At 45.8% G+C, this 17766-nt stretch overlaps 1 protein-coding gene across 1 annotated transcript in view; it reads left to right on the top strand.

The window, feature by feature from the left end:
- Nucleotides 1-17766, top strand: part of HUNK (hormonally up-regulated Neu-associated kinase) — a 125003-nt gene that overhangs the window by 79787 nt on the left and 27450 nt on the right. The window contains exons 5-6 of the mRNA XM_061134175.1: nt 2322-2449; nt 13217-13352. Coding sequence (XP_060990158.1) covers nt 2322-2449; nt 13217-13352 — 264 coding nt within the window. The remainder of the gene's footprint in view (nt 1-2321; nt 2450-13216; nt 13353-17766) is intronic.

The following is a 17766-nucleotide window of genomic DNA, read 5'->3' as shown; positions in this document are numbered from 1 at the left end:
GCCACCGTACACTGTCCCTCCCATTCAGAACTTAATGAACAACATGCCTTAGTCTGCTGGTCCCTATTCTGAGCCCCTTTCACCCACTTCATGCCAGATGATTACCTGGTGTGTGCATTCTTACCTGCATTTCCTTTTTTAAAATTTAAATATTGATTTATTTATTTTGGCTGTGCTGGGTTGTTGTTGCTGAGCAAGGGCTTTCTCTCATTGCTGCGGGTGGGGGCTACTCTCTAGTTGCGGTGCACAGGCTTCTCATTGCAGGGCACTCGGGCTTCGGGGGTTGCAGCAAGTGGGTTCCATAGTTGGGGCACATCGACTTGGTTACCCTGCAGTGAGTGGAATCTTCCTGGATCAGAGATCGAACTGGTGTGCTCTGCCTTGCAAGGCAGATTCTAAACCACTGGACCACCAGGGAAGCCCTTTTGTCTCCACTTCTTGGCCCACATGATTTATCCTCATAACCAGTTGGCTGAGACAGAGAAACTCACATACGTATACCTATCCTGAGAGGGCTCCCATCTTCAAGTACTTATTATAGTCATGTCTCTCCCTTAATTGAACTCCTCTGGGGTCCAGAGCAGCAGACTTCAGCATTTTCTTATCCCTCTGCACTCACTACTTGAAAGGATTGTACTTATTTATTTGTTGATTTGCTGGTTGTCTGCCTTCACCCAGTTCTAAGTCTGAGATGGCAGCTCCTTGTCTGGTATCCCCCCTGGGGACCAGCCATCAATACCACTGCCTGAATCCGAGAGCCAGCCTGCAAGCATTTGAGAAGTGAATGGAGATGTATCCGTCTCCCTAACTCCACTTCGAGTTACAGAGCAAGAACTGGGTCTTAGCATACGTCTGCATTTCGAGAATGACATCTAGCCGAGCCCATGGGTTCCAGACCTGTCCCTCTCCAGGGTGCCGTAATTCAGAGGCACCTCAGTGGAACGGGCCCCACGGGCCTTCATTTCAATCAGTCTCATTGGATTTGTTTTGACTGGAGATCTTGTTGGCTCTTTTTAAAACACTCCCTTGGGCGCTTTTGAGCACTTGAGACCTCTTGGCAGGCCGGGCATTTCACCCCATCAGGAAATCTCATCAAAATGATATTAGGTTGTGCACATCAGGAAAAGAAAATCCTCCAAGAGATGTTGCTGTTCTCTAGTTTGGCTTTGGATGTAGGTGGTAAAGCCCATTCGGAAGGCATTTTGACCACATGTGAGCTGGATGGCAGAATCTCCCAATAAAAAATGATATGAAAAATAAGAGTGGGAAAGAGACCTCCCTTCCTCCCCACCTCCAAAGGAATTTCTCTATGTACAGGCCAAAACAGAATTCAAGAGAAGAGCAAAACACCAGTTTGGGGTGTGAGACTTCTGTCTCCAAGGGCCAAGTAGTAGCCAAGCAAGCTGGCCAGACTGTGACTTGCTCTCCCGTGGGGGGTCTTGCCATGTATTTTTTTGGTCTGGCCTCCTCCTGGCTCCACCTTGTAAACTATACTTGAAAACCGCATCATGGCAGAACTACTTTTATTCGAAGTTCACACTTGCCCGAGATTTCCCAGGCATTTTTCACATCATTTGGTCTGGACTTCCTTCCAGAAGAAAAGGACATAGTTTCCCCTTCTTCCAGGGGTAGCTTCTGAAGCTCTTTATTTACTTTATTAAAAGTTGATTAATTAATTTATTTTTTGGCTGTGCCCCGCGGCCTGTGGGATCTCAGTTCCCTGACCAGGGATCGAACCCGTGTCCCCTGCAGTGGAAGTGTGGAGTCTTAACTACTGGACCTCTAGGAAAGTCCCTGAATTTATTTCTTTTTAATTTTTATTTTATATCGGAAGATAGTTGACTTACAATATTGTGATAGTTTCAGGTGTAGAGCAAAGAGCTTCAGTTATTCAGATACATGGATTCATTCTTCTCTTTCCCAAATAGGTTATTACGGAATATTGAGTCGAGTTCCCTGTGCTATCCAGTGGCGTGTGTGTATGTTCATCCCAAACTCCTGAGTTGTCCCCCGCCTCTCCCCTCTGGTGACGTTGCGTCTCTTTTCTAAGTCCGCTCCTGTTTTATAAGAAGTTCATTTGTGTCATCTGGACGCTCCTTAAAGCCCGTTGTCACCGCGACCTGGCTCTTCCCAGCTGTGCTCCCACCCGAGCCGCTCACGCTTGCTGTTTCAGGGCAGAGCTGAGCGCTCTGGGAGGCGACGGAGCGGGGCCGGGGGGCCACGGGGGTGGCAGGGCCCCGCTGCCCATGCCCCTGGCCGCCCTGTCTTCCTCTTCCCGGCTCGTCTTCCGGTCTCACGCTCTGGTGTGTCTCTCCTTTCAGAGGTGTGAACATGTATGCCATGCTGACCGGGACGCTGCCTTTCACGGTGGAGCCTTTCAGCCTGAGGGCCTTGTACCAGAAGATGGTGGACAAGGAAATGAACCCGCTCCCCACCCAGCTCTCCACAGGTAAGGCACCTGCCGCTCCAGGGTCCAGGGCCGCCCTCCGACCTCCGGAAGCGGTGTGTCTCCTGCAACTTTGGTGTCTGGACGACCCTGTGTCTTCCTAGTATGAAAACGAAGCCTCCAGACAGGGTTGGGTTTCCCATCTCTAAGGACACACGTCCCCTTCATCTCCTCTGAGTCCTTTCCTTGTCGGTTATAATTCTGACCCCTAACTTCGTCCTTCCTCCTCCTACACATGGTACACACCTATCAAAGGATCGTATAGTCTCCCTTGGAAAAATAATTGCAGGCTGAATTGTGTTCAAACTTACCATATTATAATGTTGACTCAGAAAAGAGAAGGTTGATCATCACATTTCAATTGTGTCTTCCTTAGTCAACTCACCATAAAGAACTATTAGTTTCATTCGAGTCTGTTCTGGGATTTGTTTAGCGATGTGAGTTTCCGAGTCTGTTCAAAAGCTTTTAAATATATATGGGTTCGGTTACTTGATTAGACTGGATCCTCAGGTGTGTTTGGAAATTACTCTCAAACTTTAGCTGGTTCACATTTCAGTAAACAGTTCATGTTAAGGTTTGGTTTCAGATCCAGGAAATGAGTGCAATTTGTTCTTTTGTTTGGTTTGCAATTCACTTCAAGTTCCTGGCCTCCTCTTGGCCTTGATGGTCATTTAATTGGCTCCTTAGAATAAACTCAGCTTCACTGAGATAAGGCATGTGGCCAAAAAAGAAAAAAAGGAGCAATTATTTAATTCCAACTTATGATACATGGTTCAAATATGGCATTTTTGTTTGACTACTATTAGGTTTTTGTTTCTTTTTTTTTTTGCTTGAGTTTATAAAGCATCCATGAAGCTGACCTAGAATTTATGCTTGCCAAATGGCACCCAAGCTGAAATGCATTCTTCTGTAATTATCTAATTCAGTTTATTCTTTCACCTCTGCTGAGGCGGGTTGAATCTCTGGAGGCTGAAAGCAAAGCAGGCATTGTGTACTTGGGAAGATGAGTTACGTTTCTGTTGTAAAAGGAATAGTTCTGCACTGAGACCTGTAACTCTTGGAGTTAGAAAATGTGCAAAATGTTGATCAAATTGTTTTGTTTAGGTTTTGGAGCTTGCCAAAATGTTGAAAGTGCTGCAATGAAAGTGCATTCATTCATTCATATTTCACATTCATTCACTTATTCCACAAATCGATCCTGGGCGTCATCTTGATGCCAGAGATGTTCTAGGCACCAGGAAAACAAAACAGTCTCTATCCATGTAGAGCTTACATATCAGCAGAGGAGGCAAAAAATAACAGATAAACACATGGGATGTTTAGTAGTTTAAGTGCTCTAAAGAAAATTAGAAAGGGGCTTCCCCAGTGACTCAGTGGTAATGAACTCACCTGCCAGTGCAGGAGACACGGGTTCGATCCCTGGTCCAGGACGATCCCACGTGCCTCAGAGCAGCTAAGGCCCAGCACCACAATTGCTGAGTCCATGCACCACAGCTGCTGAAGGCAGACGCCACAGAAACTCTGCTCCCCAGGAGAGGCCGCTACAGTGAGAAGCCCGTGCGCTGCAGCTGGAGTGAAGCTTCACAGCAGTGAAGGCCCAGAACAGCCAAAAATAAAGGAAGAAAGTAAGATACACCAGGATAAGGGGACAGGGAATAAAGATACAGTTGGGCTTCTTTTTGTTTCTTGGTTTTTTAGCCAATTAAGGTTTTTAGAAACCTTTTTGTTGTGTTGTAATTGTGGACTCACATGCAGTTGTTAGAAATCATGCAGATATGTTCATCCTTCACCCAGTTCCCCCCGTTGATGGGCTCTTAAATAACTGTAGTTTAGTGTTGCCACTAGGACACTGTTAAAATCCACTGACCTTATTCAGATGAACATGTACTTGTGTTGGTGTGTATTTAATTCTCTGCAGTGTCATCACCACATGTGTAGATTCATGTGGTAATTAAGTCAAGGTATGGAACAATTCCATGACCAGAGTTCCTTATCTTACCCGTCTATAGCCTGAGCCAGCTCCCTGCCTCCCACCTTGCCTAATCCCTGGCTATCACTAACCTGTTCTCCAATTCTGTAATTTTATCTTTTCAAAAATGCCGTATATTTATATCTCTTTGTTTCACTTAGCATAATTCCTTTGGGATCCATCCAAGTTGTTTCACATACCAATCCTTTGTTTCTTTTTCTTGCTGAGTAGTAGTCCATGGTATAGATTTACCATAGTGTATATATTTACCCGCGGAAGTATATTGAGTTATTTCCAGATACTATGAATAAATCTGCTGTCAACATTTATATATAGGTTTTGTGAGAACATGTTTTCACTTGCCTGAGTAAAATCGCTGGGTTGTATAATAAACGTATAATTGGTTTTGTAAGCAACTGCTGCATTTCTGTTCTGAGTGGCTGTACCATTTTGCGTTCTTTCTAGCAAGGCATGAGTGATCCAGTTTCTCTGCATCCTTGCCAGCATTTGGTACTCTCACTGTTTTTAATTTTAGCCATTCTGATAGGGATCTAGTGGTCCCTCATTGTGGTAACAAATAAAATTTAATACTTACAAATAAATGCAGTCTTTCAAGGTAGTCTCTTTAAGAGTGATATAATCATAAGTACTTCATCTTTCGGAGTGATTTTGAAGTTCCTCTTATTGTTCAGAGCCTGTTTTGTCCTAAGTGTCCCAGTACAAAGAACAATAGGAGGTTGTTTCTAACCTCATGCCTGGAAAAAGCAGACAGTGTTCACTGAATTCCAGTGAGACCCTGAAGAGTTAGAGCTGCTTCTCATTGTACTAGTTAGGATACCATAGGTTCTGCTGCAGTAACAAATACCCCCTGATCTCAGTGGCATAAGATAACAAAGATTCTTTCTTTCCTGTTGGTTGTGCCATGTAGCATGCAGAATCTTAGTTCTCCGAGCAGGGATCGAACCCATACCCCCTCCTTTGGACGCTCGGAGTCCTAATCACTGGACAACTAGGGAATTCAACCAAGATTCATGTCTTATTCATGCCACATATCTATGGAGAGTTGGATCAAAGATTGAAGGATTCTGCTCATTCTTGTCAGTCAGAGTCCCAGACCAATAGGGCAGCCACTATTTCAAATGTGTCTGATCCATGCAGAGGGAAACAGAAATCTAGAAGGTCTCTTTTCAGCAGTGAAATCTCCCACCAACATTCCACTCATAACTTGTAACTTTCTAAAACATTTCACATGGCTTCACCCAGCTAAAGGAGCTGAGGAAATGCAGTCCTACCATGTGTCTGGAAGGTGAAAAGCCAGAAATATCTGATCAAGCTGCATTACTCGTGTGAGCCACAGGCTGTGGGAGGACGGGGTCCCTGCCATCGGCACTGGGGTGGGTCGGGCAGCAGGGCAAGGACAGGTGGACTAAAAGCACAAGGACATCAGTTTCACTGCTTCTGAACCAGCCTTGTTTTTATCCCAGTGCTATTACTCAGCATTAGCAGGCTAGGCTCTAAGTGCCTTCTTATTGTGACAATTGAATTTACCTTTAAAGAAGTAAAAGTTGCACCCTGAAAATATATATTTTTTAAAGTCCGAAGGGAACAAAAGAAATATTAGAAATGTTCCAAGCAATTTCGGTATCATTGCAGTTGATATCCAGTCTCACATAGCTCTTGCTTGGATAAGACAGTTTTGACTTCGGCCTTAAACTCTGTGTGTGCTTTTTAGAGATCTTCATATCCGTACAGGACCTTATAGTCTTGACTGGTCAAGCATGAACAAGCATGAAATGCATTTTTATATCTGATTTTATGATATAGGAATTTGGACATCGCTCTCCTCCCCTTTTGACTTCCCCCATGGCTCAGTGGGAAAGAATCTGCCTGAAATGCATGAGACCTGGATTCGATCCCTGGGTTGGGTAGATCCCCTACAGGAGGGCATGGCAACCCAGTCCAGTATTCTTGCCTGGAGAGTCCCATGGACAGAGGAGCCTGGTGGGCTACAGTCCATGGGATTACAAAGAGTCAGACACGACTGAGCTACTAACACTTTCACTCCCCCCTTTTATTCTCTTACTATTCCAACACAGAGGGTTAAAGCCTGAGATGAGTAGATGTTTTAGTTCAGTTCAGTTCAGTCACTCAGTCATGTCCAACTCTTTGCGACCCCATGGATAGCAGCATGCCAGGCCTCTTTGTTCATCACCAACTCCCAGAGTTTACTCAGGCTCATGTCCATTGAGTCAGTGATGCCATCCAACCATCTCATCCTCTGTCGTCTTCTTCTCCTGCCTTCACTCTTTCCCAGCATCAGGGTCTCTTCCAGTGAGTCAGCTCTTCGCATCAAGTGGCCAAAGGATTGGAGTTTCAGCTTCAGCATCAGTCCTTCCACTGAATATTCAGGACTGATTTCCAATAGTAAGATAGTAAGATCTACTCATCTCAAGCTTTAACCTTTTGTGCCAGGTTTGTGCTGTCAAGCATCATGTTGGCACATAGTAGTTGCTCAGGGAATCTAAGTCCCTGGCCCTTGTGTTAAAGTGTGTCGTCTGAGAAGGCAGCCCACAGATTCATTTGGCTACTTAGATATGGAATCTGGCCTGATCCAGTAGGGCCCAGAACTGCACCCTTGATCCTGAGGAAGCTCAGCTCATCTTCTCTCCTTTATAGAGTGAAGGACATCAGTTTTAGGGATCAGCCACTGCTTTCCATCAGCCCCCTGCTTCTCCAACTCTTTGTTATTTGCATCCCAAGTTTACCACTTTTTCCTTCCACCATGCCTGGCCCACCTTCCTCTGTGGTACCATATGACACCAGCTTGTTTACATCCCAGAATACTAGCTTCCAGTAGTAGGAGTGGCTGCCATTTATTGAATGGCCATGGGTAAGTGCTTTTCATAGTATCTTCTGTTCTCATAACTCTGTAAGTTAAGCTCTATTATTCCCAATTGACCAAGGAGGAACTGGGACTTGCTGGGACTTGCTGAGTCCAAGCAAGATTATATAGCTTCTCCAGTTTTTTATTTACTTCCCTTTGACCCCCAAATCTGAACTTCCCTCCCGTACTAGGTTGCTTCTCTGAAAGTGAAAGTCATTCAGCCGTGTTTGACTCTTTGCAACCCCATGGACTATACAGTCCATGGAATTCTCCAGGCCAGAATACTGGAGTGGGTAGCCCTTCCCTTCTCCAGGGGATCTTCCCAACCCAGGGATCGAACCCAGGTCTCCCACATTGCAGGCAGATTTCTTATCAGTTGAGCCACAAGGGAAGCTCAAGAATATTGGAGTGGATAGCCTATCCCTTCTCCAGCAGATCTTCCCAACCCAGGAATCGAACCAGGGTCTCTTGCATTGCAGGCAGATTCTTTCCCAACTGAGCTATGTATGAAGGGTTGCTTCTCTATTTTTCCTTACTTTATTTTGTGTAAGATGCCCTCCTCCCCTCCCTACCCCAGATTTGGCAGTGTTATCTGTTGTCCTCGTGTTTTGACTAATATCAAAACTGAAATATCTAAATTGAAAATGTGCCATTTTATTAAATGTCTCATTAACACATCTTTATTAATTTCTATCACTCATACTTGTAATGATCTCTCCACGTCTACTGTATAACAACACTTTTTTTTAGATGAAGTTGGAAGAATTTTTGCCAATTTGAACTGAAAAAGAGCACCGTGTTATTGCCCTTTGAGTCTGTTCTGCATGCTTTCCAAGAATCGTCCCTCTTCCCCACCATGCAGTTCGAAAGCTTAAGCCGTTGGATCTTCCCAAGTCTGGCTTCTCCTTGTGTTTGTTGGTGCTTGTACATCACAGAGTCCTGAATGCCTCTCACAGCCTCCATGTTTACCATTTTATCACTACACCTCAAGGAAGGCATTTTGAACACATTCCAGACACTCACTTTAGATCAAGCGGGTTTTGCACCATGAAGTCACTGAGGTGATACTAAAGGCAGGATGTTAGCATCTCTGAGGGTTGTGCCAGTGCCAGTTGATTTTACATGAAAAGATGCTCAACATCACTCATTATTAGAGAAATGCAAATCAAAGTGACAGAAGTATCCCCTCACACTGGTCAGAATGGCCATCATCAAAGAGTCTACAAATAATAAATGCTGGAGAGGGTGCAGAAAAAAAAGGAACCATCCTGCACTGTTGGTAGCTATGTAAATTGGTGCAGCCACTATGGAGAACAGTACAGAGGTTCCCTAAAAACTAAAAATAGAGTGATTACCATGCGTGCGTGCGTGCTGTCACTTCAGCCGTGTTCAGCTCTCTGCGACCCTCTAGGCTGCAGCCCACCAGGCTGCCATGTCCATGAGATTCTCCAGGCAAGAATACTGGAGTGGGTTGCCATGCCCTCCTTCAGGAGATCTTCCCGACCCAGGAAGACCTGCACCTCCTGGACTGCCTGCATCAAAGGTGGTTTCTTTACCCCTGACCACTGGGGAAGCCAGAGTTACCATATGATTCAGCCATCCCACTCCTGGGCATGTATCTGAAGAATATTCTAATTTGAAAAGATACATATACCCCAGTGTTCATAGCAGCACTGTTTACAATAACCAAGACGTGGAAGCAACCTAAATGCTCACTGACAGATGAATAGATAAAGACATTGTGGTGTACACACACACACACACACACACCAGAACACTACTCAGCCATTAAAAAGGAAGGAAATAATGCCATTGCAGCAACTTGGGTAGGCCTAGAGATGATCATACAAAGTCAGACAACTAGAGACAAATATGATATAATATGATAGAGACACATATGATATCACTTATATGTGAAATCTAAAAAAAAAAAAGATTTAAATGAATTTATAAAACAGAAACAGATTCGCAGACATGGAAAACAAACTTATAGCTACCAAAGGGCAAGGGGGGAGGGATAATTAGGAGTTTGGGATTAACAGATACACACAATGATATATAAAATAAACAAGATCCTACTGTATAGCACAGGGAACTATAGTCATTATCTTGTAATAAACTATAATGATGAGCATCTAAAAGAGAATATATATAGATAGGGTAAAAAGGATTTCTGAGAAGTCTCAATCATCAAATAATTGTGGCTGCTTTCTCCTGGGAGCTGATGGGGAAGGAGCCTCTGGTGGGGTGAGATCTCTCTCAGCATCCCATGGGCTGCAATAGAACAGAAAATTTGATGGCCGCGTCTGCCTCCTGGCGCTCTTTCCCAAGGCACAGGGTCATGAAGCTCACACAAGCCAGCCCAGGCTCCAGAAAGCTGATGCTTGGAGGAAACAGGTTTTGCACTGGAGGAGTGTGTACCTCCTGTGACACGGGGCGCAGAGAGGGACCACACCCTGGGTGGGTCATCCCTATGCCTGGCTCCTAATGGAGACCCTAAGCGCTAGCTTAGAGGTGCTGGGCGGGACGTGTGGCCATGCAACCCACAGCTTTCCAGAACAGTGGAGAATATTTTTATGCCTTTTGCTCATGAGTCATAGGGATATTCAAGACCCTCGCACAGACTTCAAAGAGCTCCAAGGATGTTTTCAAAGTCCTTTTAGGATACTAATGCAATATTTGTGACGTCCAAAGAAAGAAAATTCTCTGGTAGAGATCTGAACTAAAATTATTGTGCTCATCAGCAATTTGTGACGGCACAGAGTGCTTGGTTCTGAAAATAGAACAAAGACACACATCCAGTCTGTTCTTAGCTCTTCTGGGTAATCATGCTCTGAAAAAGCCTGGGGTGCTGTTTAGGTCCTTTGAGGGTGAGCAACAGAGATGTCCAGTTTTCTGCTGATGGGTGGGGCTGTATTCTCTCCCTGTAGTTTGTCCTGAGGCCAAACTACAGTAGGGGTAATGGCAGTAAGGGCAACCTCCTTCCAAAGGACTTCGGCCAGCACACCACGGCTCCTAGATCTGTTGTATTCAGTGCCCCTGACCCGCAGCAGGCCACTGTCGACCCACGCCTCCGACGGAGACTCCTGGACGCTCACAGCTGAATCTGGCTCAGTCTCTTGTGGGGTCACCACTCCTTTCTCCTGGGTCCTGGTGTGCACAAGGTTTTTTTTTTGTGCCCTCTAAGAGTCTGTTTCCCCAGTCCTGTGGAGGTTCTGTAATCAAATCCCACTGGCCTTCAAGTCAAATTCCCTGGGGGTTCTCAGTCCCTTTGCCAGATCCCCAGGTTGGGGAATCTGTTGTGGGCCCTGGAACTCTTGCAGCAGTGAGAGAACTTCTTTGGTGTAATTGTTCTCCGGTTTGTGGGTTGTCTGCTTGGGGGCTCTATTGTGGGGTTAATGATGACCTCCTCCAAGAGGACTTATGCCTCCAAGGCCTGCTGCAGGCAGAGCCCCTGTCCCCATGGCAGGCCACTGCTGACCAAACACTCAAAGGCAGGTCTGGCTCAGTCTCTGTGGGGTCTCTGGGTCCTGGTGCATACAAGGTCTTGTTTGAGCATCTCTGGTGGGTATGGGGTTTAATTCTAAACAGTTTCACCTCTCCTACTGTCTTGTTGGAGCTTCTCTTTTGCCCTTGGATGTGGGATATCTTTTTTTCATGGGATCCAACATTCTCCTGTCGATGACAGTATTGATCAAGAAGATAGCGGAGAAGTACTTGTGGAAAATTCTTCATGAAATGGGAATACCAGATCACCTTACCTGTCTCCTGAGAAACTGTATGCAGGTCAAGAAGCAACAGTTAGAAATGGACATGGAACAACAGACTGGTTCCAAATTGGGAAAGGAGTACATCTGTATATTGTCTCCCTGCTTATTTAACTTCTATGCAGAGTACATCATGAGAAATGCTGGGCTGGATGAAGCATAAGCTGGAATCAAGATTGCCAGGAGAAATATCAGTAACCTCAGATATGCAGATGACACCACCCTTACAGCAGAAAGTGAAGAGGAACTAATGAGCCTCTTGATGAAAGTGAAAGAGAAGAGTGAAAAAGCTGGCTTAAAACTCAGCATTCAAAAAACTAAGATCATGGCATCTGGTCCGATCACTTCATGGCAAATAGATGGGGAAAAAATGGAAACAGTGAGAGACTTTATTTTCTTGGGCTCCAAAATCACTGCAGATAGTGACTGCAGCCATGAAATTAAAAGACACTTACTCCTTGGAAGAAAAGCTATGACCAACCTAGACAGCATATTAAAAAGCAGAGACATTACTTTGCCATCAAAGATCTGTCTAGTCAAAGCTATTGTTTATCCAGTAGTCATGTGTGGATGTGAGAGTTGGACCATAAAGAAGGCTGAGCACCAAAGATTGGATGTTTTTGAACTGTGGTGTTGGAGAAGACTCTTGAGAGTCCCTTAGACAGCAAGGAGATCAAACCGGTCAATCCTAAAGGAGATCGGTCCTGAGTATTCATTGGAAGGACTGATGCTGAAGCTCCAATACTTTGGCCACCTGATGCAAAGAGCCGACTAATTAGAAAAGACCCTCATGCTGGGAAAGAGTGAAGGCAGGAAGAGAAGGGGACAACAGAGGACAAGATGGTTGGATGGCATCACTGACTCAGTGGACATGAGTTTGAGCAAGCTCTGGGAGATGGTGGAGGACAGGGAAGCCTGGTGCGCTGCGGTCCATGGGGTCGCAAAGAGTCGGACACGACTGTGTGAGCAGCAACAACAACAGAGATGTCTCAGAAACATCATTCACTGAAGAGTCTCCTGGTTTCAACTTATTATACTCACAGTCTTTTTTTCTTTGACCAAGCAAATTAAGATTAGTTTCTGCAAAGTTTTATTTGGTATATTGGAAATGGGATATCATGTACAAAGTTACATAAAAGAATATTTTTTCTATTGCAAGGATACCATCACAGTGCTTTATAAAATGAGTATAAATAAGAAAACATCCTGGTCCCCAAACTCAAGCAAGACAGAACACCTTCATTTTCAGGGAATCCCTGGCAGTCTTTGTCCATATGAAGACCTGCATATTCTCATGCTCAACAATTTTGGAGCCTGTGACCTTCATGTGTGTTATAAACATTTTCTTCAGTGTTGTATACTTGTCTCCATTGTTATAATCTTAAAGGATGCATGTATAGCACAGGGAACTCTACTCAGGATTTTACAATCATCTATAAGGGAAACAAATCTGAAAAGGAATCCGAGTCTTGGTTGTGGCATGCATGATCTTTTAGTTGTGGCATGTGGGATCTAGTTCCCTGACCAGGGACTGAACCCAGGGCCGCTGCATTGGGAGCACAGATTCTAGTCACTGGACTGCCAGGGAGTTCCATATAAATATATATATGTGGTGGTTTAGACGCTAAGTCATGTCCAAGTCTTTGTGACCACACGGACTGTAGCCCACCAGGCTCCTCAGTCCATGCGATTCTCCAGGCAGGAGTACTGGAATGGGCTGCCATGCCCTCCTCCAGGGGATCGTCCCGACCCAGGGATCAAACCTGCGTCTCTCACATCTCCTGCATTAGCAGGTGGGTTCTTTACCACTAGCGCCACCTGAAAAGCCTATATATATATTCCTTAAAACCTACCTTGAGATCCAGCGTTGTCTTTTTCCATTCTTCCATTCCTCTTTGGCTGTCCTTTAGTGGTGAACCACAAGAGAAACCACAAGGGGTTTGGGAAGTATGGTATGTGGGAAGACCCACGGCGGTTCCTGCTTTACTGTGTTCCAGATACCTCCTTGGACAGATATCTGATACTCTGGACGGGTGGCCCCCAGAGATCCAGAAAATAGATGAGCAGTGGCCCGGGAGGTGTGGTGGGTCACCTGCCTTGGTCTGCCTTCAGCCTGTAACACGTGTGACGTTTGCCCAATGTCTTCACAGGAGCCGTGAACTTCCTGCGTTCTCTCCTGGAACCAGATCCCGTGAAGAGGCCCAACATTCAGCAGGCGCTGGCGAATCGCTGGCTGAATGAGAATTACATGGGCAAAGTGCCGTGTAACATCACCTATCCCAACAGGTACTGAGTGCATGCAGAGGGACCCTCCTCAGGCGAGCTGGGGCCTGTCTTACAAGCCCTGAATAGTGCTGGACAGGGTGCTCTCTGTGATTCAAGGGAAGGCCGCATCTTCTCCTGGCTGCCGTGCCCCTTTCTGCACCCACAGGTCTGCACGTGGGGCTCCCCTCCATGCACCAGGAGAAGTGTAGGTGGGGCCGCCCCACGTGGTTGTGCAGAGTGCACCCTCGGGGGCACCTGCCAGAAGGTACTTGGGGGGCTGAAGTCCAGGCTGCTCTCCCCTCCTCAAACCTGCTGCTGAGGGCCTGTGTATTTCTTGAGCAGCACCTCTTTCTAATTCACACAGAGGGACTGTTTAGACAAGCTATGGCTTGAGTGAGCTAGTGAGTGAGTGTGTGTGTGTGTGTGTGAGTATGCTTATGTGTGTCTGTATGTGAGTGTATGTGTTTGCATATGTAACTATGTGTGTGAATCTGTGTGAGTATATGTGAGTGTATATGTGTGTCTGCTGGAGTGTCAGTGAGTGTAACTGAGTGTGTGTGTGTATGAGTATGCCTGGTTGTGTGTGTGAGTGTATGTGTTTCAGTGTGTGTTGAGTGTGTGAGGGTATGTGAGTGTGCATGTGTGTCTGTTGGAGTGTCTGTGAGTGTAACTGTTTGCTTGAGTGTGTGTGTCTGTGTATGAATGTATGTGCTTCAGTAAGTGAATTTGTGTTTGAGTGTGTGAGGGTATGTGAGCGTGCATGTGTGTGTCTGTTGGAGTGTCTGTGAGTGTATCTGTTTGTTTGAGTGTGTGTGTGTCTGAGTATGCCTGGTTGTGTGTGTGAGTGTATGTGTTTCAGTATGTGAATCTGTGTTGAGTGTGTGAGGGTATGTGAGTATGTGTGTCTGCTGGAGTGTCTGTGAGTGTATCTGTTTGATTGTGTGTGTGTGTGTGTGTGTGTGTTCCACTCAACAGCTGTCCCGCCAGCATCGGCTGAATGCAGTGGAATTGCCCCCGTCCCTTCCAAACGACCCACAGGCTCCTCTTCTGCCACCTCTTTGCTCTGATGTTTGTTTCAGCCCCGAGTCCCTGCTCTGAAATGTTGCGGGCAGGAAGAAAGGTGGGAGCAGGAGTCCTTTGCTTCAGACCGTGTTTTCCTGTGCTGTTTGCTCAAGGAGGTGTCCGTGAGGAAGCTTCCAGGCAGGAGCCCACAGTGTGGAAACACTGAGAGACGCCTTGTGATGGCCCATGTGTCCCCGCATGGGGCCCTCGACTGCAGACTTGTAAACAAGGCCTTCCCTGGTGGCCCAGACAGTCAAGAATCCATCTGCAGTTCCAGAGACCCAGATTTGATCCCTAGGTTGGGAAGATCCCCTGGAGAAGGGAATGACTACCCACTCCAGAATTCTTGCCTGGAGAACCCCATGGACAGAGGAGCCTGGAGGGCTACATGGGTGGCAAAGGGTCACACAGGAAAATATTTTTGTACTTTTTCCTACTCGTTTGACATACTGCTCACTATCTGAGTTAGGGGAATAAGGACCCTCCCCTTGGTGACTTTATTTTGTAAAAAAAGTTTTTAAGTTTTTTTTTTTAATGTGGACCATTATTTTTAAAAGTCTTTAATGAATTTGTTACAATACTGCTTCTGTTCTGTGTTTTGTGTTTTTTTTTTTTTTTGGCTGAGGCATATGGGATCCCAGCTCCTTGACCAGGGATGGAACATGCACCCCCTGCCAATCCTAACCCCAACCACTGGACCACCAGGGAAGCCACCCACCCCTTGGTGGCTTTAGAGCAAACGTGAAGACCCCAGCGGTCAAATACCTTCCAGGACTGAGACCACCTGGAGTCCTTCTTCCTTCAGACCTAGAGGGGCCTGCACACTCTAGATCTGAAGTCCAGGAGACAATGCGGGAACCACTGAAGAAGGGGGGCACGTAGAGCAGTGACGGGGCAGGGAAGGGAGCGACCTCCATCACAGTGTTTTCAAAACGTCCAGGAAGGTCTGGAGACATACCCCGAGGCTTATGAAAGCTGCAGCACCAACTTCTCCAAATAAGATGTGCAGGCAGAGCTCCGTCTTGGGGAGGAGGTTCTGAGGAACTTCAGAGGGGGTGGGTGGATGGTACTGGGACCTGCATCCTGGCTCCTGGGCCCCACTTACACTCACCTTGGCCAGAGAGGGCTGCCATCTAGAATTCTAGCCTTTGACTCATGAGAGGTAATTTAAACAGAGTCTAGGTGACTTGGGTTACCAAGGGAACCTGGAAATAGACTGCTGGTTTCCAGTGCTGGCTCAACATGGGCTAATACCTGAAATAGACACCAGAAATATTAGCCCGACGTGTGATGGAAAGCAAAGCCAAGCAGCCAAGGCTCATCACCAGGCTCATGCTGCCTGGCAGTACACAGCTATGCTCTCCGTAAGGGAGGAGGCGCCGGTGGCAGCCAGATGAGTCATTAACCTAATGTAATCACCCTCTAAATGAGCAGAACCAACCCCTCAGTGCAGCAGGTGCTGAAGGGCGTGAAGCAGCTACTAGAAATACAGCCTTCCCTCCTTGCTGGTTGCATCTTCATTCACAGAGATCCATGCCCGGCTCATTTTGTTGCTTCTCCGCAGGTTATAAACAGCCTTTTGTAGATTAAATCTTAAATTCTAGTTACCTATACTGGCTCTGCTGGTTTGGTCATTTCTGCATTTGGATTTGGTCAGAGGCATGAAGGCTGTTCAAGATCTAGTTGCGTAGACTGTAAAAATGATTGAGAGCTTGCATATGAAGGAAAGCAGCAGCTCAATGCCTTCTCTTTAGGTAAGGCTCATTACTCATTTAATGAGGCAAATCAATGTCCAATTTTTCGAGGCAAACCAATGTCCAATTTTTACAGTAATGAAACCAGAAATCTAAACTATCAGGAAAGACACGTGTTCCTTAGTCTTTATTTTGAAAAAGAATGCAAAAAAAAAAAGTGCCCTTGATAATTATTTTTCTGATTTTACCAGGACACAGATAAACAGAATAAGAACATGCGACCAGAGAAAGGAATATTTTCTTTTTGAAGTCTATTTTATAGTTTCTCAACATATGTAGCCCCAGATTTAATTATTTTAGATGTTGTCAGCATTTTACTGTTGGGACAGAGAGAAAATAAAGGTCTCATGTTTTCTATCACTGTTCTGTAAAGCCTTCTGTTAATTCATTCAAGCCTCTGAGCTGACCTGCAAGAGGCAAGAAGAAAATATCTTTAAAAGGAAACTTTTTATAATAAGTTTATAATAAGTTCATGCCAGTCATTTACAGATGTCTGCTGTGTGCCAGACTCACCTCACTGTTCTGGCAGCAGACATTTTTTTCTAGAGCAGACCTTGGCTGCCTCCTCCCTCAGCCTGCCTGGGACGGTCTCCCACACTGCAGGTTAGCTCTGGAGATGGGTGGGAGGGAAAGCAGGTCATTGGTAACAAAGGACAGACTTAGACCAAACTGGAATAAAAATAATTTAATGCATATTGACTCAAAATTATACCTCGTATTCTAGAACACTTTTAAAATATTGTTTATATCATTGAAACTTGCAGCGGTAATACAAAGTCAACAACTCATACAAGAGAGCACTCAGCATGGTTGGTGGTAGTTGAGTCGCTAAGTGGCTTCTGACTCTTTGTGACCCCATGGACGATAGCCTGCCAGGCTCCTCCCTCCATGGGATTCCTCAGACACTCAATATATACATTGCTCATTGAAAACGTTCAAAATATTGCCGTTAGTCAAGAGCCAGTCCACAGTCTCCGTTTGGCAGAGCTCACCTGTTTTTGAAGACAGTGGGTATGAAGGGCAGAGACTGCTCACTTTTCTCCTCTCTCCTCTGCCCCCAGCCCCACGCTGGTGGCATCTCACACCCAGAGGACACTCCCTTCCAGGCCCTGCTCCTGGTACAGGGTGGAGCCATCCAAAGGGCAGCCATGGCATGATTGGCTGGGGTGGAGTCACAAAAATCATGATCTGATTGGCTGAGGCAGTGGCCATGAGGCTGTGGTCTGATTGGCCAACATAAAAGGACCGTGATCTCATTGGCCAGGAGTGGGGTCAAGTGGGCGTGGTTTCATTGATCAAGGGCAGGGCCAGGATGTTACCAGGTAATTTCCAACAGTTGTGTTTTCTGTGTTAAGTGCTTTGGCAACCTTCAAGTAATCGTATCCTTTTAAAACAGTTGTTATTACTTTTAACCATTAATCATAGCAAGCCTACTCCAAACTTTCTAAAATTTGTGCTTTTTGTAGCCAACAGGAGTGAGGAAGGCAGATTTCGTGGTTTCCTGGGCACCTTTTCTTTGGGTGGCACTTAGCCAGACCTCGGAGAGGGAGGGCTGACCTAGTTACAAAGGCCAGCAGACCCAGGTCTGCCCTTGCTGCCCTGTGAGCTTGGCAAGTCGG

The sequence above is a fragment of the Dama dama genome, chromosome 31, assembly GCF_033118175.1.
Source record: "Dama dama isolate Ldn47 chromosome 31, ASM3311817v1, whole genome shotgun sequence".
NCBI lineage: Eukaryota > Metazoa > Chordata > Mammalia > Artiodactyla > Cervidae > Dama > Dama dama.
Note: the sequence above shows the minus strand (reverse complement) of the source record. Positions and strands in the feature narration are given on the sequence as shown.